Here is a 22,117-nt window from a genome sequence, read left to right as displayed (position 1 = left end):
CCCGCCCCGCGGCTCCCGGCCGCGCCCGGCGGGCAGGGGCAGCCGCTCCGCCCGGCCCGGAGGCGCCAGCCCGGGGCCGCCTGAGCGCGGTCCGCCGGGGCAGGGCGCGGAGCAGCCCCCGCCGCGGGGCCCGGCGGGCAGCGGAGCCCGGCAGGCGAGCGGGGCCATGGCGGCGCCGAGCCAGGCCTCCCTGCGCCGCCGGCTGCAGAGCTCGCAGGAGGCGCAGCACCGGCAAGCGCTGCTGGTGCGGAAGCTGCAGGCGAAGGTGAGGAGCGGCGGCGCCTGCCCGGGGGGAGCTGCCCGGGGCCGGGCCGCGGTGCGGGGGCCGGGGTGTCCGGGCCGCCCAGAGAGGGCACTGGGCCGCGGCGATGTCGGGGGCGAACGCGCGGCCCCAGCGGGTTCCTCCCCGGAGCTGCCGCGGGCGGGACGGTGCCCAGCCCGGAGCTCGGGGGAGGCCCCGGGAGCCGCCCCGCTCCGCCCGGCCCGCCCAGGCGTGCTGGGCGCCGCTTCCCCCGCTGGCAGCCCCGAGCCGCTCAGTGTGCGAAAGAAACCCTGGCTCGCTTGCTTGAGGATCAGGGAAGGTGAAGCTTCCCTGTATGGGAACGACTTCTCGTTGGCTGTATCAGCAGCGCCGTGAAATGTTCTGTGCTTGGGCTGCAAAGACTGAGAGCAAAGGGGCTGCGGGAGGAGCCGCGTCTGCGAGAAGCTGCATTCGCTCCTCTTCATTCTCTGTATCCACGCAGGTCCTGCAGTACCGGACTCGGTGCCGAGAGCTGGAGCAGCAAGTGGAGGCAGGAGGGGTGAGTGTGCAGGCTGCTGAGTAACGATAGTGTACGTGGCATTCGTTAACGCCGGCAAAAAACATCTCTCCAGAGTGACAGTGACCGAGGAAAACAGGATTTTGCTGCCTGAGGGTTTCAGGAAGCGCTCTAATTCTGCCCGTCAGTGTCTGTGCAGTTGCCATTCTTGGAGCAGCCAGTAGTCCCAGAAATGCCAGTCCAGAAATCCCCATCAAGAAGGATTTTAGTTTTGTGAGAGAGTGCTTTCCTGCTGGGGTAACGCGCTGTCCGAGGTCTCAGGAGAGGGCTGTACTGCCTGTTATGTTATGAGGCTGTCTCTGAAAAAGAACTGGCTGGAACACGGCATTTCGGCAGGCGGGAATGCTGGCGTTCAACATACAGAGCTGGAGGGGAGGGGATGGAAGGGAACACAAGAATTTGACTGATGTTTTCCTTTCTTCCTAAGGGATCCCTCCCTGGCAGGCGGGAAGCCACAGAAGACCACAGCCTGGAGAAAGCACTGCTGCAGCTGGAAGAGGAGCAGCAAAGGTACAAGGAAGAAGCGTTCCCTCATAGCCGGTATCCTGGATGCTCATGGAAGGGAGGGAAAACCTGCCAGTGCCAGCTGGTCTCCCCAAGGGAAGCGGTTGGACGAGCCGCTTTGACAGGAGAAAGGTCCACGATGTGTTTTCTGTGGTGCAGTAACAGTGCTGTGTGCTGAATGGCTCTGTTCTGAGCGGGGGGTTGTTCCGGGTGAGCTCCAAAGGTCCCTTTCCAGAGGAGGGGAGAACCGAACCTGTGGGTGGGAATGGGAGGCTTAAAGCCAGGAGAAGCAGCGGAGGTGGCCATCTCAGAGAGATCTTAGTTAATGCCAGGAGGCACTTTTCCTGCCTCTCAGTGTGACAACAAAGTCAGTGTTGAGGGAGCTGGGAAATCCCGGGGCTGCCGCTTGTGGGCAGCAGCTGTTGAGCGACCTCCTGGCTGTTTCTCCCTTTCCCAGGTGCGAGAATCTGGCAGAAGTGAACGCTCTCCTGCGGGAGCAGCTCGATAAAGCCAGTGAGGTTAATTCAGCCCTTAAAGAAGATGTTGGAAAACTGACGGCGGATTGGATGAGGGCCCGGGAGGAGCTGGGGTTGAAGGAGAGTGAATGGCGCCGTGAGCGTGAGGTAAGGAGAGGCTACGGGCATGCCAGCCGTGGCGCCAGAGTGGCGTGAGAATGGATTTGATTTCCGGCAGAGAGGACTTGCTGTGTGACAGTGGTGGCTCTGCTGAGCTGTGTTGGTGCTGAGGAGCAGAAGACAGGGCTGGGAGATGGAGGAGACCTGGTGCTGGGGGTTGCACTCTCTCCTCTCTGAAAGACTCGTGCAGTGTTGGCGAAGGCTGAACTGGCATTTCTTTTTGTCTTGGCACGTTTAGCTGTATGACAGCTACGTCAGGGGTGAACGTCACCGTCTCCTCAGCCTGTGGTGTCAGGTGGTGACCTTCCGCCGTCAGTTCCTGGAGATGAAGACTGCCACTGACCGGTGAGTACAAGGGAAGGCCAGAGCTCTTGCAGGAAAACTGTAGCTTCCCTTCACACCCGCTTGGCGAGCCTCCGTGTTACAGTAATTGCGGCTCAAGACGTGATTTCTCCTTTGACGGGCTGAAGCAATGCCATGAAGCTGCTTTAGCTGTCTTTGGAATCATTTGGTTTGATGCAGGTTTTCAGATCAGACTGAGGGCTCGGGCTGTGAGCAACGCCGGGGCCCTGAGCAGATGAACTTGACTGTGGTGATGTTTGGGCACATTAACTCAGGCACGGGCGCACATGGACAGGCTGGAGGAGACTCCCCACAGCTGTGCGTGCAGCATGTAGAGCAGTCCGTTTAACAGAACGGTGAAAATCTGCCTTACATCTCACTGAGTTTCTTTTCCTACTGTGCCTCATCAAAAGATCATTTATGACTTTGTATGGTGGCTGTCACGTGCAATGTCCCACTCCGGGTTGCTGTCAGCCATTTATCTTATTTGATTATAAGCTTTCCTTAAGGTGAGAGTATGCCTGAGCAACTCCTTAATTCTTGTAGCATTTGTGCTTTTTTGTTGCAACATTCTGGGCTTATTCTTACACCACCTCCAGTCCAAGTGCGGACAGTAACAGGTCGCTTAAGGCTGATCCCCAGGGTGTAAAAGGTGGGGACCTTGGTAAACTTCCTTACATCTATTAATGACAATGAGAGTATGTTAATGAGCTAGAGCAGGAGCAACAATCAGTAAGAGTAATTGGAGGTCCTTGAGGCCTTCTGGCTGTCCCACCCATTTCTTCTCATCTCTGAGGAGAAAACAAACTCATCCTTGACGATCACGCAGACCCATTGCTCAGCTGTCACGATGTGTCCTGGTCCCAAAGGGCCAGATGAGCGGCTTGTCCCAGCGCAGATGTCACCTTTCCTGCCAGCTGGGACTGGTGCTGTGAACACGGTCTCTTTCTTGATTCTTCTTCAGAGATTTGTCCGAGCTGAAGGCAGAGCACATGAGGCTTTCTGGAGCTGTACTTGTGAGCTGCTCCCGTCCAACCTCTGGCGACCTGGAGAAGAAGGAGCTTCAGGACAGGTGAAGCTGTTTTAAACTTTGCTGTTACCAACAGGATCTTTTGTGGCTGCTTCTACGATTCATAGATGAGCTGTGTTCACGTTTTAAACACACCCATTCTGGACAGCCCTGTTTCTGTCCCTCGTCAAACTGTTGCCTTCAACAGAACGGACAGAAACACCGTCTGACTGACAGAAGCTCTTCTGAGTAAGACGAGACTGGCAAAGAGATTGCATATCACAGTGTTTTAGCTGTTAGCTGATTCTTGGTCAGAAATGGAGAGCAGCATAAAGAGAGCTCTGTCTCTGTACAGCCCTTTTGCTACCCAGGGCTGCTCTAAAGCAGTTGGGAGGAATGTGCACAGGAGCATCATGAGCAGCAGCTCCTCTGTGCTGACGGTTCCTTGCAAGACTGAGTGCAGAAGACCTTTGGGGCAAGAAGTGCCATTTTGCACCCTCAAGCTCATTAGCCTGTAGAGCTGGATGCTGCCTTTGCTGTATTTTCTGGGTTGAACTTTCTCTGCTGTGCTTCTGGGAGCTGCTTAGCTCTTTCCCAGGCGATGGTGTGCTGTGCTTTTGGAGTGGCACGTGGACCTTCTCTTCTCAGGGTGATGGAGCTCTCGGCCTTGCTTGTGCGGTCCCAGAAGCAGAACGAGGAGAAGGAGAAGCCCATGGAAACACCTGACGACACTGTGGAGATTCTGGTATGTTTTCCCTTGATCTGGGAGACAGCCCAGTGTTTGCTCCCCAGCCGTAGCACACAGAGGTGTGGTTTCCTCCACAGAAGGAGTGGTAGAGATGCCAACTGTAGGGGAACAGCAGGGACATTGCCAGAATGTTCCTTGTGTGTTTGGCACAGGTGGAGTCAGTCCAGGTGCAGCAGCGGCAGGGGAGCTGCAGACAACTCCGGTGTCTTCCTCAGGGGGTTGCACCAAGGCTGTTGTGCCTGGGGCCAAAGTTCTTGGCACTGACAGCTTCCTAGCAGTCTATGAAAACGAGCTGTTGGTCGTTCTCTTCTTAGTTGTAGCGAGGAAGAAATGGAATAGATGTGGGAAGGAATCTACTGGAGTCACGAGGGCTGAGGCTTCTGGGCACGGCAGTGCCGCTGAGGATGGGAAAGCTGCAGAGGGGAGCAGCTCTTCCCTGCCCACCCTTTCCTCCTTCTGTTCTCAGGAAGCCAGTCGGTTAGAGACAGAACATGAAGCTTCGTGGAGTAAAAGTGCCAAAGAGGAGAACCTTTCCCTGCAAAAGCTGATAAAGGATATAACTGAGGTGAGTGCAGAGCTGGGACCACATCCCTGTAGACGAGGTTTCCAAGTGCTTGAGGAAGGCAACAGCCCAGCCTGGGGAACAGAGATCCATGTTGGGTACTGTCTGCGGTAACTGCTACTGGCTTTTTAATTCTTGTACCACCTTTCTGATGTAAAACCTGTTAGAACGTCCAAGTTGGCTGTCCTATGACTCTTGAGCTGAGTCGCTAGAAGTTTCAGAAAGTACCTTTGCCTTCACCGTCCCGCTCAGGTCTCTCTTGGGCTGTGCTTTCCGAGTTGGCTACTTGACATTTGTATTCCAGGATTGCTCGGGGGCTTCCCCCACCCTCCTTGAGCAATGACTCTTGTTCTTCAGATTTTATAAAAGGTCACTGGCTCAATCAATGCACTTGCCAACTCTGCTCCTTTACTCGACATTCACTGACCATTATCCCCCCAGAATCCAACTGGTCTAACTGTTCAGGGGGAACTTCAACTTAGTCCTAAACTTCCCTCTGTGGAGGGGAGTTAATCAGCCTCTCTCAAAGTCAGGTCTTTCACCCGATGGAGTCACTGTTATCCTCTTGGGCTACTGCACAGAGTCATTATAAACATGAGCTTTTTCATGGCTCTTTTCCAGTATTCCTCAGCTTTTAATGACTCAAGGGTGAAGTGGGGGCAAAAGGAGAAACAGATAAAGCAAGCCAAGTAGACTGAGCAGAGCGTAACAGCTTGCTGTGGGCTTTCAGGTGGTGTTGGATGCCAGTGACAGCACGGTCAGCATGATCTGCCCTGGCAGTTCCCAGCAGGCAGAGCCCAGCACCATCCTCTCTGTCCTGAGCTCCGGTGGGACAGAGCAGGCCTTTGCCTTGGTTCAGGAGGCGCTGGCAAGGAGGCGAGGAGCAACGCGGGTGAGAATTTCTGCTTGTCTTCAGCACTGGCCACAGGCTCGGCTGCTCATGCCTCCCTTGGCTTGGACCCTTTCCATTTCCTCGGCCAGTTCAGCCAGTGTCTTTCCAGCCTTCCCACTCTTGGGACCCTGTTGCCTGGCCCCCCTCCCCAGCCCTGTGTTCTGCTGCTTTGCTCTCCTTGATCTCCACCCCCTCATCCCAGCTTTTGCCTTCAGCGGAGCTGTCTCTCTGCTCGCTGCTTCTCCCAGCTGTCTGGAGCCGTCTCGGCTGCTCCTTACTGCTTGTTTGTGCTCTTTCCCTGCCCGGTGCTTGCAGGCCCTACAAGAAGAGCTTTCTGCCAGGCAGGACTCTATCGATTCCCTGCTGCAGCAGCACAGGCAGCAGGAAGAGAAGTGCAGGAAGCTGCAGCAGAGGCTTGAGCAACTGGAGGAGGAATGCGCCACGTCCAGCAGGCAGCAGCAGCACCTCCAGTCTTTGGTGGAAGCGCTCAGAAGGTGAGTGTTTCCTCCTTCTCCTGCGTTCTGGAGGCAATCTGCTTCCAGTTCGGGGAGCTCAGAGGTGTTCTGGGCAGAGAACTTGCCTGCCCTACCTCGTGTGTGCCTCTGTATGGCACCACAGCATCCTCCTGTCACTGCTTTTCATGCTCTGCTGTGCCTCCCAAGGCTGTCTGGGCAATTCAGAGCGATGCTGGCATACAAGGCGCCTCTCCCTCGACATGCTGCGTCTCTGCACTCTGCTCTTTGGGTGCCCTTTCCCAGGCACCGCTTCTCACTGGATGAAGGCAACAGCCTGCCTGCCTTCCTGCTTCCCTCTTCGGTTACCTTGGGAGGGGAAGAGCAAGTTCTTCCTCCCCGTGCTCCCGACAGCTCCATCCTGGGATGGGGAAAATGAGATCTGTGACTCTACCGGCCTCTTCATTCTTCTAACGGAGCCTTGTCTCTGCAGTGACTGTGCCAACCTGGAGAAAACCAGGGAAGAGTTACAGCAACAGCTGGATGTAATGGAGCAAGAAGCCTCGCGTCTGCGTCAAAGGAACACGGAGCTGCAGCTGAAGAAAGACTCAGCCCAGGGGAAAATGGTGGAGCAGCAGCAGGCAATGGAGAGAGCGCGTCGTGAGCAGGAGCTCCTGTGAGCGTTGGAGCTTTCTCTGGGCAGGGGTGGGCATGGCTGGACCTTAGGAGCCCAGCGTACAAGGCTGAATTGTGCCTGCTCGTCATTTGCAGCACAGAAGGGTGAAGGGAGCACACGGGCAGGGCTGGCTGCCTGCTGCCATCCAGCAGAGCCACCTCCTTGTGCTTTGTGTGTGAGCTTCACAGAAATCATTCCCCACCTGAGCAGAGTGGTTGGTGACAGGCATAAGCTGAAACAAGGGCGGGTCAGGCTGGATTTAAGGAGAACAGAAAATTGAACCGTGAGGACAATCATGCAGCAGAACAGGTTGCTCAGAGCAGTTGTCCAGATTCCATCCTTGGAAACTTGGGAAGACCCAACTGGTCAGAGCCTTGAACAACCTGGACTGATCCCATAGCTGACCTAGCTGCTCTGAGCTGGAGACTGGGCCAAGGTGTCGTGGGGTCCCTGCCAGCCTGAGCCATCCTGTGACCCTGTGATTGTTGGGTTGGAAATTCATACACATCTCCTCCCCAGTAGACTGCAGACTCTTTCATTGTTTCACTGCTGAAGACAAGAGTAATTGTGGGAATATTAATCTGGACTTCAGAAGTCTCTTTTACCCTCTTATACTCTTGGAAGCGAGAGTGTTTTTAGATTAAGAACTTGTTTGTCTTTCCTCTTCTCACAGGCTGAAGGACTTAGCTGCACTTGAAGGAAAACATTCATTGTTGCAGAGTGAGCTGGCAGTCACGAGAGAGATGCTGGAGAAGTCGCAGTTTCAGAGGAGTCTGCTGGAGCAAGAGAAACACGAGCTGACCACGGCCCTGGAGAAGGTGCGGGCACCTTATTCCTAGGGAGCCCTTGTGGGAGAGGGAGTTGTGACAGCAGGACCAGCACAGGTGCTGTTCCTGGCAGGAGAAGACAGGGAAAACATTGTTGTCCTTCTTGGGAAATGGGGATCAGACCACACAGGCTCTTTGGGGTTTTCAGTCCCCACGTGCTTATCGGGAGCGTGAACTGGGAGCGTGTCAGAGACACGCAGGGGATGGGGAGTTGCTGCTTGGAGTCAGGGATTTTGCTGCCCTTGTTGTCACGTTGTTCTTTTGTCTCTGCAGGCCGAGCAGTCGGTGGCAGAGTTGACAAGGACTCAGAAGCAGCTGAGTGCTGAAACAGCTGATCTGCGTGTTGCAGCAGCCAACATGAGCAGTCTCAATGAAGCTCTTGCAGTGGAGAAAGTGCAGCTGAACAACCTTGTGCTGCAGGTGAGCAGAGCTGCCAAAGCTCTTGCCAGGTGTTTGTCTCCAGCTGCTGCTGCTTCTCAGCCTTCTTGCCTTCCAGCAGTAGGACTGGCTGGATGTGGAAATGTTGTTCCTTTTCGGGTCCAAGGCAAAGCTCCTTCCTGGGAAATGTTCCTGTCTTTTATTTCCTCTCTGCTTCTGTGATTGTAGCTGGAGCAAGAGAATGAAGTTGTGTCAGGGAAAGTGGCTGAGATGGAGAGAGCAAGAGTGTGTGAGCAGGAGCAGCTGAGCTGGTGTGAAAGAAGCAAGGCAGAGCTCTGTGCAGAGAAAGCCCAGCTGGAGCAGCTGCTGCAGAAAGCAGAGGAGCAGCAGGAGGGGCTGCGGGTGGAGCTGAGGAGACTGGCAGAGGAGAAGGAAGAAACCCGAGAGCAGCTCAGTGAGGTGAGACCAAAAAGCTGCTGCTTCTGGGTGTGCGTTTGGCTGCTTGGCTGAGTGAAGCTGTATCTGTTGGCTGCTGCAAGGTTTGTGTCAAGGAGACACTCGGTAGCCCTGGAGGGCAGAGGGTTTGTTCCCTTCTTTTTGGCAACGTGTTGATGGCTTGCAGAGCAGTTCTGCATTTCTCTGCGCTGTCCTCTGCTTCTCTGGATTCTCTTAATCCACCGGTCTGTGTTGGCCTCTTCTGTGGCTTTTGCTGAGCTGCAAAGAGATGATGGTGCTGTCCCTGGATCAGAGCGGGGTGACTCCTGTCACCTGTGGCAAAAGAAACAAACTGTGTAGCTCTGAATCCTTGTTTTGAGGCGAGTTTCTGTTTCTGCTTTTTGTTGCAAAGTGTGCAGCTTTGCGAACTCCGTTTGTTTGAGCCTGGAGAGCGGGACAGAGCTGCGAGTCACTGTCTGCTGTTTTGTCTTGCTAAGAATGGGACTGGCATCTTGAAATGGTTGAAATTGCCTGTTAAGACATATCTGCAACTGTGTGTTTGGAAAGCTGCCTGGGGGAGAAGGACGTGGAGGTGTCGGTCGGCAGCAGCTGAATATGAGCCGGCGTGTGCCCAGGTGGCCAAGAAGGCCAAGAGCAGCCTGGCTTGTGGAGTGGTGTGGCCAGCAGGAGCAGGGCAGTGACCGTCCCCTGCACTGGGCACTGGGGAGGCCACAGCTGGCCCCAGGCAGCCCAATCTGGCCTTGCACATCACTTCCCAGTGAGCGGGGCCAGCGCCTTTTGGCAGCCCAGGCTCTCAGCGCGGTACCAGCAGCTGCTCTCACACTTGGAGCCCCCGGGACAGGAGCTCTTTCTCCTCCCGCCCACTGGCCAGCGGCGCTGGCTGCTCTGCACACAACTGCACAGCAAGGGCTCCAACTGCGGTTTGTCCCGTTCCAGGTGTCCCGGCAGCAAGAGTCGGCCAGCACTGGTCTGGAGCAGTTGCGCCAGGAGTCCTCTCGCCAAGGGCTCGCGCTGGCCAAGGTGTCCGAAGAGAAGGAGGTGCTGGTGCAGGAGAAGGCTGCCCTGGAGCTGCGCCTGGCAGCCGTGGAGCGGGACAGACAAGGCCTTTCAGAGCAGCTGGCAGAGGCCAGGTAAAGGGGGAGGAACCCTGGGCAGGACATGACTCACTGTCGGGAATTACAGAGCTGGTCATCGTTGCACGGGGCTTTCTTGCGTCCTCTGTGCTTTGGGGGTGTTTTCACCTTCCAGGGACAGAACATGGAACAATCTTGAGGAGAAAAAAATCCTGCTTATTGTGTCACCCTGCAGAGCAATTGGAAGTGCTGATGAGATGGGGGCTGTGAGCAGAGGTTGGGCTTTTGCTGGCTGGCACAGACGTTGTCAGGAAAACTGCTCCCTGTGTGCCATCGATCAGGCAGCAGGGATTCAAGATCTGGCCGTCGAGGTGAAATTCGGCTGGGCTTGCTGTGTTACGCTGGGTCATAAGGAAAGCCTGGGCATTCCCTCGGAGGGGCCTGTATTGCTATTTTAAATGGCAGAAATCTGTTTTCTGTGCACGGGTGTCCATGCAACCCATTTTCCGTTCTCAGGGGCAGGGATCTTGAACCACTTGTCACTGGAATCCCTCCCTGTGGGTGTCAGGAGCAAGAAGCTCATTTCTCTCCGTGTCCACAACCTGCAGGTCGGTGAAGGAGACCCTGGAGTGCAGCCTGTCTGAGGCTCAGCAGCACGTATCTCAGCTGGAGATCGCCCGGAGTCAGCTTGAGATGCAACTTCACACCATCACGCAGGCCAAGGAGGTGATACAAGGTGACGCCCCACGTGCTTTGTTTCTGGTGATCCCCCTGCCTAGAGAAGACGGTATAAAAGCAGCTCTCTGTCCGCAGTGCTGGTGGGGAGTGAAGGAGCTGGAACAGATCCCTCCTGCACTGAAACTCCAAGGGCTGAAGGTCAGTAAGGTCAGAACCAGGGTCTGGGGAGACTCTGACTCTTGCCATTTGTGGGGTTTGCAGGGGAAGTGAAGTGCCTTCAACGTGAGCTGGAAGCAGAGAGATCTCTCCTGAGGCAGGAACGGGAAAACACGGCACAACAGCTCTTGCGGAGAGAACGGCAGCATGACGATACCCTCAGACTTCGGCAAAGCCATCACGAAGCAGAAATAAAGAGGCTTCTGCAAGACCTGGTAGGAAACAAGAGGCGTTTGAATTCCTCAAGCAAGCTTGGTGGGCTGTCTTGAGCAGAAGAACGGCCCGAGGTGTGAAACGGCAGCAAGCGTGTGTCACGGGCCACACGTTGCCAGGCCAGCAGCAGAGCCGATGGCTCGTACTCGAAGGCACGTGGAGCCCACGGGACTGTGCTGGGACAGGAAATGCAGCCACAGATTGAGCGTGGGCGTAAGACGAGTTCAAGGGCAGGTTGGGGGTCCCACCCAGAGCGTGGCAGCCCAGGGGGGGCTCTTAGCAGCCTCCTGTCTCCCATGGGGCAGAGTCCTGACCCTCCTGCCAGCTGCAGTCACGGGAACTTTGTTCCTTTCTCGGTGGACAGAGGGGTTTTCTTTGGGCTTGAACCCCAAAGGAGGGATGAAGCTTCCCATGTTTTTGAGGAGCTTGGCTGGGGCTCCATCTTGAAGTCTTTTCCTCCCCTCCTCAGGCAAGCGCGCGGGAAGGGCACCAGTCAGAGCTGCAGGAGCTGCTGGAGCGATGGCAACAGGAGAAGGCAGAGACAGAGAGGGAGCACGAGAAGCAGCTGTTGGATATGGAGCAGAAAGTTGCTGCCGTGCAAGCTCAACAACAAGAGGAACAAACTAGACGTGAAAATGCCGAGCAAGAGGTAAAGGCTGCGAAAGGAGAACTGGTGTGTTTTTGCGAGGCTGGAGCTGTGGGAGATGGCTGGGAATGGGGCTGTGTGGAGCATCCCTCATGTTTCCTGCACGGAATTTGGGGAGGTGAAAGGCGTGCAGGGCCAGCGCTGGGACTAGGGACGAGACCTCTCATAGGAAGCCAGGCAGAAATGTCTCCTTTGGTTTTAGATTGTTGTGCTGCTATTGTGTTCTGGTTTTGTAAGAGTTACCTCAGAATATCTTCGCTGCTCTCTAACGGTCCTCTTTAGATGTTTCCTGGTAGGTGTTTAAAGCCTTATCTCCATTAAAGACCAAAGTGAGCTTGTAGGCCTGAGTCCCCACGAGGATGGGGTTTGTGTTTGGGGAACAGGGAGGGGCGCAGCAGGATTGTTGACAAAAGAAAAACCTTTTTAAAGAGTCCTGTGAAAGATTTCGGAGCGGTAGGACAGAGGTGTCTTCTGGGCTGTGTTTTCAGTCACTTGCTGGTGAGCTCTTTTGTGCCCAGCTCTGCTGTGCCAAAGCAACCCCGTCCTGCGCTGGCAGTGCTTGTGTCCTGCCCAAGGTCCTGTGTGCAGAGTGCCCAGGGACAGCAGAACCCCCAGCTGTGTCTGCAGGTCCTGACAGGACAGGGCAGCACTCGGAGATGACCGTGTGTCCCTGGCATGTCACTTCTGAACCAGAGTCTACTGAGTACCTTAAAACTGAAGTGATTTTCACCAAACCCCGCTTGGAATCCCTGAGTTTCCTGAAGGAGCTCTGGCTGCAGCCCTCTGGCAGCCTTGCATTTTCTCTGCTGCTGACTGGGGGCAAAAGCCGCCATGGAAAGGCAAACAGGACCAGCAGAAGAGGAGGGATCCCCTCACCAGCAAGGCGAGACACTTGAGAAATGCCACACGTTTTCCCGTGAGCTGACTAAGAGTTTGTCGAGGATTCAGTCCCGGAGGGACCCTGTTTATCCTGCCAATCTCCCTTAGGAAGCTGCGTCTCCCCGTGGGCAGAGAATGACCCAGGAGAGCAGCAGCGCAGCGCTTGGAGAACGTGTGAGCCCATCGGCCTTTGAGCCTTGGCACGGACATTTTGCGAGGGAAGTTTAAGCCCGTCTGCTCTTTATTTCTGTGCAGGCCATGCTGGAAAAGGAGCGTGAGAAGAATTCTTTACTAGAGACGCTCCTCCAGACTCAGGGAGAGCTCACAGACGCCTGCCAGCGGGTAGAGCAGCTCAGGCAGCAGATGAAAGAGCAGCGAGAGAAGGGGCAGGTGAGTCTGCCTGGTCGGGTGGGTTGAAGGAACAGGCTGTTGGCCACTGGGCGTAAGCTGAGAGGGGCTGAGAGAGCCAGGGAAGAGAGGGAAGGGCAGTAGGAAGGACAGAAAGCCTCAGTGCTGGGGCTGGGCAGGCAAGGACTGCTGCAGGCACTGAAAGCACAGAGCCTGGTCAGCTCCAGAGAGGAGCAAGAGGAAGGAAGGGTGACAGCGGAAGCAGCGCTGGGTAGAAAAGCAGAAAGAAGTGGCTGAATGAATGTGATTTTGAGGCAGAGAGAGGAAAAGCCGGACCTGATGGCAGGCGATCGTCCTCCTGTGCTGGGCACTGGGGAGGCCAGACCTGGAATCCTGGGGGCAGTTTTGGGCCCCTCACAACAAGAAAGCCCTTGAGGTGCTGGCGCGAGTTGAGAGAAGGGAACGGAGCTGGTGAGGGGCTGGAGCACAAGTGTGATGGGAGCGTCTGAGGGAGCTGGGGGTTCAGCTGGAGAACAGGAGCTGAGGGGAGACCTTCTGATCTCTGGACTGCCTGAAAGGAGCTTGGAGCCAGGGGGGGTCGGGCTCTGCTCCCCAGGAACAAGCGCCAGGACCAGAGGAAACGGCCTCAGGTTGCGCCAGGGGAGGTTGAGGTTGAATCTGGGGAACAATTTCTTCCCCAAAGGGCTGTGGGGCATTGGAACAGGCTGCCCAGGGCAGTGCTGGAGTGTATGCCTGCCAGGGGAAAACTAGTCCTGATTTCAAACACAGAATGACAGAGTGTGGTCTGGCCATTACTCCTTCAAGAGGGGACAGTGGGGTTCTAGAGGATGGTGCCATGAAAACTCCACGCAGTAGAGGGCCAAAAGCCGCCCCCCAAAATGGGAGATCAAATGTTGGGGTTTTTCTTTCTTCCCTTCCTCCCTAACACAGAGAACATCACCATGCCCCTGCCCAAATCATGTTAGTCTGGACTTTAAATCCTGGCTGCCGCTCAGGCGGCTCCTCCCCGCAGGAACACACTAGAGCTAGAGGAGGGTCAGGGAAGGGCACAAAGGAAGGTGGGACAGGCTGAGTGAGCTGGGAAAGCCGGAGCTGGAGGGTGGTGCAGGAAAGGTCTGAACAGCCGGAGAGGCAGGAGAGAGCGGGCAGCCCTGGGCTGACACTGAACAGGAGTGCAAACCCCGTAGGAAAAGCAAGCATCTATAGGTGGAATGACCTGACCTTTTTCTTGCTGTTTTGCAGCATGAACGGGACAGGCTGGAAGCAGTTAAAGCAAAGCTGGTATGGGAGATGAAACTTCTTCAGGAGTCAGTCACAGCCTCTGAGACCCGAGCAAACACAGCAACAGATACGAGCCACTGCCTTGAACAAGAACTTCAAACTACTTTGTCTGTCTTAAAAATGAAAAATGAGGAGGTGGAAATGCAGTGGCAGAAAATTCAGATGCTGGAGAAAGAGGCAGCAGAGGGAAAAGCTTTGCAGGAGACTCTCACTCATATGAATGCCGTCTTGTCAGAGAGGGAGGGAGAAACGCGGTTGTACCGGGAACAGGTGAGAATGCTGGAAAAGCAGAAAGAAATGCACAGAACTACTCTCGATCAGGTTATGAAGGACATGGCAGAGAAAAACCAGCAGGTGGAATCCCAAAAAGACCAGATCCGAGAGCTGCAGAAGCAGCAGGAATTGCAGAGGACACTTGTAAGCAAGATGAGCAAAGAGCTGGAGGAGAGAGACCAGGAGATCAGATCCCAGCAGGAACAGATAGCAGAGCTGGAGAAGCAGCAAGAAATGCAGCAAGTTCAGCAGACTCTGCCCAAGAAGGATGAAGAGCTCAAGTACCAGAGAGACAGAGTCAGGTATTTAGAGAAGACTCTGACATGGAGGGAACAAGACCTTAGGAGGCAGAGTGATCTCCTGAAACAATTAACATCAGCTCTGCGATGGAAAGATGACGGGGAGACCCTGAAGAAACAAATCCAGAGACTCCAAAAGTGGGAGGAAGAGGAGGCAGAGAAGAGGCAAGTTGTCCAGGAGAGAGACGGTCTCTTGAGGAGGCAGAAGGAGCTGACCCAACAGCTGGAAGACGAGAGGAAAGCAAAGGGGGAAGAACTGGAGCGTGTGGCTGCTCTTTTGAAGCAGACTGAAAGAAGAGAACTGGAGTGGCAGCAGAAGGCACAAGCACTGACTCTTGCCCTCACCAAGAGTGAAATGGCCAGTGGCACTCTGAGGGAAGAAGTAGCCGTCCTGCAGAATATGGTTTCGGAGAGGGACACGGACCGGTTTCATCATCAGGTAGGCACTCGAGTGACCATCAGCCAACTAAAATGTCTCTCAAGGATTCTAAAGATGTTTCCTGTAGACATACATGGGAATCTCTCTTCCCACAACTCCACGACCTGCTTGGCCGAAGCCCCCGTGAGCGCAGCCAGCGGGCTGGCCTGTCTGTGCAGGGCGCTCAGACACCGTTCACCTGCTGGAATGTTTTCTGCCCAGCCCACAACTGCCGACAGAACGAGGGGGCTTGATGTTAAAATTAACTCCAGTCCCACAGCTGGGGCTGGGTCGTTGGTTCTCTCCTGTCTGGGCACGCTTGGCCAGCGTGTCCTGCTGTGAGGATTTGGCACGGGAAGGAAAGGGCACGGTTGACCACACTAGCGTACGGAACTGGGTAGAATTTTATACCGATGGCTGAACAGCAGCGACACTGATGGTGCTTAGAGGATGATTTCAGAGATGGAGATTTCTGGGAACAGCTTTTCCACTGTATTAAAAAGAATGGAATTGGTACCATTGCTTGATCCGGTTAAAGGCTTCATTGCCATTGCGGATGTACTTGTGCCACAGCCCAAAAAGCAGGAAGGCAAATGAGTGTGGATTTCTCCCGGGTGATGTGGAGGGGGCCCCTAGGAAGAGAGTTTGGGGTTGTTTTGGGCTGTGGACCAGGGGGAGAAGAAGGGATTTAGCACCGTCCAGTCCTGAGCCCGCTCACTCTCCCCAAGCTTGTTCATTCTGGCCCTTGTAAGCTGCATGTGGCACCAGCTCCATCATCTCCTCTCTGAATCCCCAGCAGGCTGCTGCAGAAGGGGAGCAGCTCTCCTGGCTCTCAGAGAAGAGACTCCTGTCGCAGCGGCTGGAACGTCTGCAGGGAGCAGTTGCAAGGCTGGAACTTGAGAAGACGGAGCTGCAGCAACTCAACGCTGAGCTCAGGAGGACCCTGGAGCAGGTAAAACAGGCTTTCCCTGCCTCTGCAAAGCCTCCCGGTGCTCTGGAACACCACACATTTCCCGGACAGCACTTTGGAGTCCTCTGCTGGTTTCCTGCCCTCTCCCCCTTCCTCCTGTGGACACTCACTTTCTATTTTCTTTCCCTTCTGGCACCCCATTGCCTTCACAAATGCACATTCACTGGGGTACCACCCTTCTTGCCCCAGTGTCCCCATCCACACACACTGGACTCTCTCTTGCCCTTTCTCCTCCACAGTCTGCTTCAAGTGCATTTTGCCGCAATGTTCTCAGGTGCAAGTGACAGTCTCTGAGCAGAAATCTCCTTGTCCTGATGTGCAGAGGTGCTTTTGCTCCTTGTTTGGTGGAAGGAGTCTGTGACCCTTTCTCCTTCCCCACGTGCAGGTGGAACGTGAACGGAGGAGACTGAAGAGATACTGCCGTGGTCGGTCGCTGCCAGACGCGTGCTGATTTTCTCTCTCTGACCAGCGGAAGGTGCCGGCTTCTAGACAGGTGAGAACAGAATCACACTGGGTGGCAGGAGGAAAGTAGAGAATATGCTAAGGGTGGTCCCGTTGAGTCTTCCTCATGGTGTTGACTCTTCCTGTTTTCCCGTGGCTCAATTAACAGCGCATCTGCATCATGTCAGAGCTCCAGGGATCTGAGGCAGTGCCAGAGCTTGGAGCCTTCAGGCACTTGGTAGTCTCGTATTGCTCCTCTGTGCTGATTGTGATCCCAATATGGGGCTGAGGCAGAGACCTGAGCACTGTATGGATGTTTGTTTTATCAGTGTGAGGGTGTCCATTCCAGCTGCCGAACCCTGTTGCATCCTTTGACGGTGGTATTGGCAGTCGCAGTGGTTGCCAGATGTTTCTTCCATGTGCTTTTGTGGGTCTGGTACAGCCTGGTCACTCTGAGGAGGTGAATTTTCCGAGGTGCTCAGGGCCAAACGTGTGAGATTCCTGTCAGTCAGGTACACGATGCTTGGCTCTGGCAAGGGAGCCGAGAATCCTGCTGAACCAGCACGGTCTGTCTGCAGGATGTTTTCAGCAGGAAGCCTCAGTGGAAGAGAGCTGAGAGCAGCTGGGGCTCTGCTCCAACAAGCCCAGCAGTCACGGCCCGTGTTGCCAGGAAAGAACAGATTCTGAGGATGTCACAGCCTCAGCAGTCCTTTAAGGCTCATTTCCTCCTGGGCTTTGTTCCACAAATGATGCTCTGCTCATTTGTGAAATGCTCCAGAGTCAAGAAAAGTGAGAGTTTGCTCCCTTTTCCTGTGCCAGCTGTCGAGTTTGGAAACTCGATCATAACAGAACCGTTCTTCGCTGCCTCGTGTAACCAGTAGTCCTCCTGCTGAGGAAAAAGCGTGTGGAACTAAGGTGGCAGTAGCCCAGACCTCTCTTTTGAAACAAAGAGTTGGGTTGCTAAATCCTGTAGGAACCTTTCTCTTGAACCTACCCGTAATGTCTGGTGCTGTACGTGGGTGGTATGCCAGAGAGAAACTGGCACTGTCGATAATCTGAGCTCAGTTCAGGGTGACTATGGAAACCTGTTGCTGCCCGTTGCAGAAGGACAAAGTGTTTGTCGGGGCTGGAGTTAGAGGGCGCGTCTTCCCTGCCGGCCGGTTCCGTGGAGCTACGGCTGGTCCTGACGGCGTGGGCTTGTCTGAGCTCGGCCTTTTGCCTCTTTCAGGTGTCCCTCCTGCAGACGCAGCTGGCGAAGAACGAAAATAGAAGCAGGACTATATTGAGTAGGTGAGGGCTCGGGACAGTGCTAGTGAAAGGTGATAGTGCAGTGATCAGCCAGAACGACAGGGAGGCAAGACGGTCACTGTGGGCATCATCAGAGTTGAAGAGAAAGGGAGACCTAAACCTGTGGATGGAAATGGAAGGCTTAAAGCCAGGAGAAGCAGCTGAGTTGGCCATCTCAGAGAGATCTTAGTTAATGCCAGGAAGCACTTTTCCTGCCTCTCAGTCTGACAACAAAGTCAAGTGTTGAGGGAGCTGGGAAATCCCGGGGCTGCTGCTTGTGGGCAGCAGCTGTTGAGCGACGCTTCTCCCTTGCCAAGGGGCAGTTGCACCCTTGGAGATGAGGGAGCTGAGTTTTAACCACCAGCTACGGGGGGTTGAGGGGGGGTGTGGGGAGGAGACATCGGGGGCTGGGTGGGGAGATGGGGAGCAGGCGGATCGGAAAGGTTGTACCCTCCGAGTACCTCAGCCCATGGGGAAAGGAGGAGGGATCGTTGCGGCCGGGAGCTAGGGCTGGGGAACTGGGGTAAGTGGGGGCTGCGTCCCCCGCGTTTTGGAAGAGACCCCACAGGGATATGCCCAGTGGACTCTTCCCCTTATTTGAATAAAGTTTTTCTTTTGGTTTGACTCCTCTGTCTCTTTTTCTGAACATTGAGCTCTAGCGAAATGAATTTCTGTACAGCTGCCTGTGGGTACCCAGCATGGCGCTCCGTGTGCCCTGGGTGCCAGGCTCTGCGTTTGTCTCTGCCCCAGGAGCTCCTTTTCTCCTCTTTTCTTTCTCAGGGCAAGGGGTGATGGGTTTTAAGCAAAAGAGGGGAGATCTAGACTAGATATAAGGAAGGAATTTTTTACAATGAGGGTGGTAAAATACTGGCAAACGGTTGCCCAGAGAGGTGGTAGATGCCCCATCCCTGGAACATTCAAGGTGCTCAAAGCTACCTGATCTATATAGAATAGAGTAGAATAGAATCATCAAGGCTGGAAAAAAGATGTTTAAGGTAATCAAGTCCAACTGTTAACGCAACGCTGCCAAGTCCACCACTAAACCACGTCCCTAAGTGCCACATCTACTTGTTCATTAAACCCCTCCAGGGATGGTGACTCCAGCACTGCCCTGGGCAGCCTGTTCCAATGCCCCACAGCCCTTTGGGGAAGAAATTGTTCCCCAGATTCAACCTCCCCTGGCACAACTTGAGGCCGTTTCCTCTGGTCCTGGCGCTTGTTCCTGGGGAGCAGAGCCCGACCCCCCCTGGCTCCAAGCTCCTTTCAGGCAGTTCAGAGATCAGAAGGTCTCCCCTCAGCTCTTGTTCTCCAGCTGAACCCCCAGCTCCCTCAGCCGCTCCCATCACACTTGTGCTCCAGCCTCTCACCAGCTCCCTTCCCTTCTCTCAACTCAAAACACTTGTTCGCTAAAATGTTGAAGATGTCCCTGATCATTATAGGGGGATTGGACGAGATGACCTTTAAAGTTCCTTCCAAACCAAACTATGATTCTATTTCCTTCGATGATTTTCTTCTGTTTTTTTCATGCCCTGTCCTGGACCGGAATGGCAAAGCCATCTTATACTTGGGTGAGAATATGAGCATGCAGAGTCCCGAGGGAAGCCCTTCCCTTCTGCCCTCGGGGCAGGGTGGGAGCAGCAGCTCTGCAGGACACTTGCTGTCCCTCGCCGGGGATGGACAGCGGCGTCTCCAGCCGGGGAACGCTCTGTCCCATGTCGCTGGGGCCTCGTCTGGCTGAAGTGGGAAGGCACGGACGTTGTGGAGGCCCCGACTCGTGCAGGTGAGCAGGTCCAAGCAGCCCGTGCCAGGGCTGCCCCAAAGCGGGGCGGTGGGAGCGGCCTCCTCTCTATCGGGGACGCCCGGCCCCGCTGTGCGTCAGGCTGGGCCCGGGACGGTTTCCCACGCAGCATCCCTGGGGAAGGGAGGCCTTCAGTCCCCCAAGGAGACATTTCCAGCCCTTGGGGCTCACCAGCCCTCACCCCCACAACTCCAGAGCCAGCCCTTCTCTCTCCCAGGCCAAAGAAGTCCTTCTCTCCTGCTTGGCCAAACTGTTACTCCATTCTGTTCCCTGGCAAGACACTCAGCATGCAGAGAGGGAAATGCTGCGAGCAGCTGGATCTGCTCCTGAGCAGCTGGGCTGCGGCTCTGAGCAGGCAGCCCCTGGGGCCTCTTATGAGTCGTGTCAGCTCAGGAACACACGAGTAGCCAAAACATCTTCCCTCTGCTGCTCCAGCCCTGCGAGGTCACACTTGATTTAGTTATTCATTTTCATCTCTTGTGTGGTTTGGTTTGGGGGTTTTTTTGCTTTTTTTTTCATGCCCTGCCCTGTCCTGGACTGGCAAAATCGTGTTACATTTGGGTGAGAATATGTTTGTCACCAGACTGGCTGTGGGGACGGAGGCAGTGCTGCATTCCTCCGTCACCTCCGCACATAAGTCCCCACTGAGACTTTGGGCAGAGACCTCCTTCCTCCTGCCCTTGCTGAGCTCCCCAAGTCCTCTGTGGGAAACTTCAGTGGATTTCCTTGCAGGGATGTCACCACAATCGGAACGTCACAGGCAATCCCAGCTGCCACGTTGCCATCGGATCCTTGCTGTGATGTTTACTGATATCCCAACACACCGCGGCTATGAAATAGTCTTTATTTTTGAAATTACTGAAATGCCGAAGTCTGACAAAACGTCCAGGGGGGTGTTAGTGTCATGACGTCCTTTTACTTTTCTGACCCCCCGACTCCCCTGCACAGGGTATCCTGCTGAGCCTTCCTGGCCTCTCCTGGGTAGAGCCCGGCAGATGCACGGCCTGGGGTCTGCTCCAGCTCTCGGGCATCCCTGTGCTTTCCAGCTGAAGGAACTGCACCCAGGGCCTCCTGCTTACCCTGCAGAGACCGCACCCGTGAGTCGATGCAGCTCCCTCAGCACTTCCCGAGGGTGCGAATGTCTGTGAACGCACTGCGAGGGTCATCGCTGCTGGGGCTGAGCAGTTGGTGCAGGAGAAGGACGCTGGGGCACAGCCGACGCTGCTGCTCCATTGCAAAGCAGGAGAGCAGCCGCTGGCGCATGTGCAAGGGATGGTTTGGAAGGAGAGGAACATCACGCCTGGGCTGTGCACTTTGCTGTTTCCCATGAGACCCACGGTCACCATCTGCATGTACAATGATCACTCTCCCTGTGTAACGAGCCAGCCTGGCAGGACCTCCTCAGCTCAAAAGCTGCCAGGATGACCGGAGGAGGACATGGAATGCCCCGCTGACCCCAAACTGGGGCGCGCACTTGTTGTGCTCCATGGTCAGGCTGCCATTCAGCAGGACCTAGACCAGCTGGGGAATGGGCTGTCGGAGACCTCACCAAATCCAGCCAAAAAACACTGGGAAGCCAGAGCAGAAGGGGGCCAAAAATCCAATTCAGTGCAATTGCCAGAGCTGAGGCTCCTTTGCCCATGGCAGGGAAGAGCTCTGAACAGGAAAAGGGGGTAAACCTGAGCCAAGACCCAGCGTCTTTGGTGTGGCAGTTCCTTGTCTTTCTTCCCAGTTGCTGAGGATGCTGCTTTGCTCCACAGCATCACAGGAGAGTTGAGGTGAGAAGGGGCCTGTGGAGATGACCCCTCCCAGCCGGGCCAGGAAGGGCGGGGGCCACAGGCCTGTCCAAACGGGCCTCCAGACGGGCCCCTCGCACGGCTGGTGGGCAGCAGCAGGGCGGCGTCACGGCAACGAGTGATGTGACAATGCGGCAACGCCACGATGCCACAATGCCGAGTGCTCTATAAAGCCTCTCGCCGGGAGAGCGGCCGTGGCATCTGCTGCTGGGTGCCTCTGGAGCGACAGGAGCCAGTGCAGGACTGCAGCTCTACAAGAGCTCTTGGAAGGAGCCGTGGAGCACAATCTGACTGCTGCTGTCCCAAAGGCAGACGCGGTGCTGAGTGCAGGAGCTGTGCAGCGCTGTCTCACTGCTGCTGTCCCAAAGGCAGACGCGGTGCTGAGTGCAGGAGCTGTGCAGCGCCGTCTCACTGCTGCTGTCCCAAAGGCAGACACGGTGCTGAGTGCAGGAGCTGTGCAGCGCAGTCTCACCGCTGCTGTCCCAAAGGCAGACGCGGTGCTGAGTGCAGGAGCTGTGCAGCGCAGTCTCACCGCTGCTGTCCCAAAGGCAGACGCGGTGCTGAGTGCACTGGCAAACAGGCCAGAGGTGAGCGGCGGGACGATGGAGAGGGCTCAGCCAGGGAGCCTGGGACATGGCGGGGCTGCTCGGGGGCATTGGGACGTGCCCTTTCTTGCAGCCGCTGGGCAGGTTCATTGAGCTGTGCCTGAGGGTCTGTGTCTTCCTAGCTCGGACACAGAAGACAGCACCTGGGAGAAGGAGCTTCTGGGCTGATGGACCCTGAGCTGCTGGACCTCACCCTTGGGGTCAAGATCCCCGTGACACCCGGCTCCAAGCCCGTGTTCAGCAGGGGAAAGCTGGGGGAAAAGGTAAAGGCAGAAGAAAGGGGTAGGAGGGCTCTCCTCTTTTATGGGGTCCCCGTCATCCCGAGAAGTCCTCGTGGCCACCTGCTCTACAACGGGAGCTGCAGCCCTTCAGTCGGCTGGGGCTGGGGACTTGATCAAAGCTCCAGGCTCCCTGGTGCCCAGAGAAAGGAGAACGTGCCCACAGTAGTGGCATTTTGTAGCATTTCAGCTCAGCTCCTTGCAGGTGCAGCACTGGGTGCAGCCCTCTGGCCCCCGCAGTAAACAGCCCCCTGTGCTCCTACAGCACCAGTAGATCGGCACCAGACAGAGCGCCTGG

General features: G+C 55.6%; 1 protein-coding gene across 2 annotated transcripts; it reads left to right on the top strand.

Annotated features, from left to right (window-relative positions):
• Positions 1 to 64: 64 nt before the first annotated feature.
• Positions 65 to 11,045, top strand: LOC135994689 (centrosome-associated protein CEP250-like). 2 transcript variants are annotated; one of them, XM_065645470.1, is made up of 16 exons: positions 65 to 265; positions 744 to 800; positions 1,246 to 1,328; positions 1,780 to 1,945; positions 2,196 to 2,302; positions 3,264 to 3,371; positions 3,957 to 4,053; positions 4,523 to 4,621; positions 5,349 to 5,510; positions 5,856 to 6,004; positions 6,456 to 6,638; positions 7,312 to 7,456; positions 7,739 to 7,885; positions 9,236 to 9,429; positions 9,981 to 10,481; positions 10,949 to 11,045. In XM_065645470.1, exons 1-15 carry the CDS (start codon positions 167 to 169, stop codon positions 10,318 to 10,320), a joined length of 2,136 nt encoding a protein of 711 aa, XP_065501542.1. In that variant the 5' UTR covers positions 65 to 166; the 3' UTR covers positions 10,321 to 10,481; positions 10,949 to 11,045. The 2 variants fall into 2 exon arrangements, with proteins under 2 accessions (XP_065501542.1, XP_065501541.1); XM_065645469.1 differs by having other exon boundaries at positions 5,826 to 6,004.
• Positions 11,046 to 22,117: the final 11,072 nt, after the last annotated feature.

Source organism: Caloenas nicobarica, chromosome 15 (assembly GCF_036013445.1).
Source record: "Caloenas nicobarica isolate bCalNic1 chromosome 15, bCalNic1.hap1, whole genome shotgun sequence".
Classification (NCBI taxonomy): domain Eukaryota; kingdom Metazoa; phylum Chordata; class Aves; order Columbiformes; family Columbidae; genus Caloenas; species Caloenas nicobarica.
This window is presented reverse-complemented; position numbering and strand designations above follow the sequence as displayed.

What these genes read in the sequence shown, in the direction of transcription:
- LOC135994689 (XM_065645469.1), top strand. Translation starts at nt 167, where the DNA reads ATGGCGGCGCCGAGCCAGGCCTCCCTGCGCCGCCGGCTGCAGAGCTCG. An exon ending in TGATAAAGGATATAACTGAG is followed by an intron (nt 4,622 to 5,348) that starts GTGAGTGCAGAG and finishes GTGGGCTTTCAG; the next exon opens with GTGGTGTTGGATGCCAGTGA. An exon ending in TGACCACGGCCCTGGAGAAG is followed by an intron (nt 7,457 to 7,738) that starts GTGCGGGCACCT and finishes TTGTCTCTGCAG; the next exon opens with GCCGAGCAGTCGGTGGCAGA.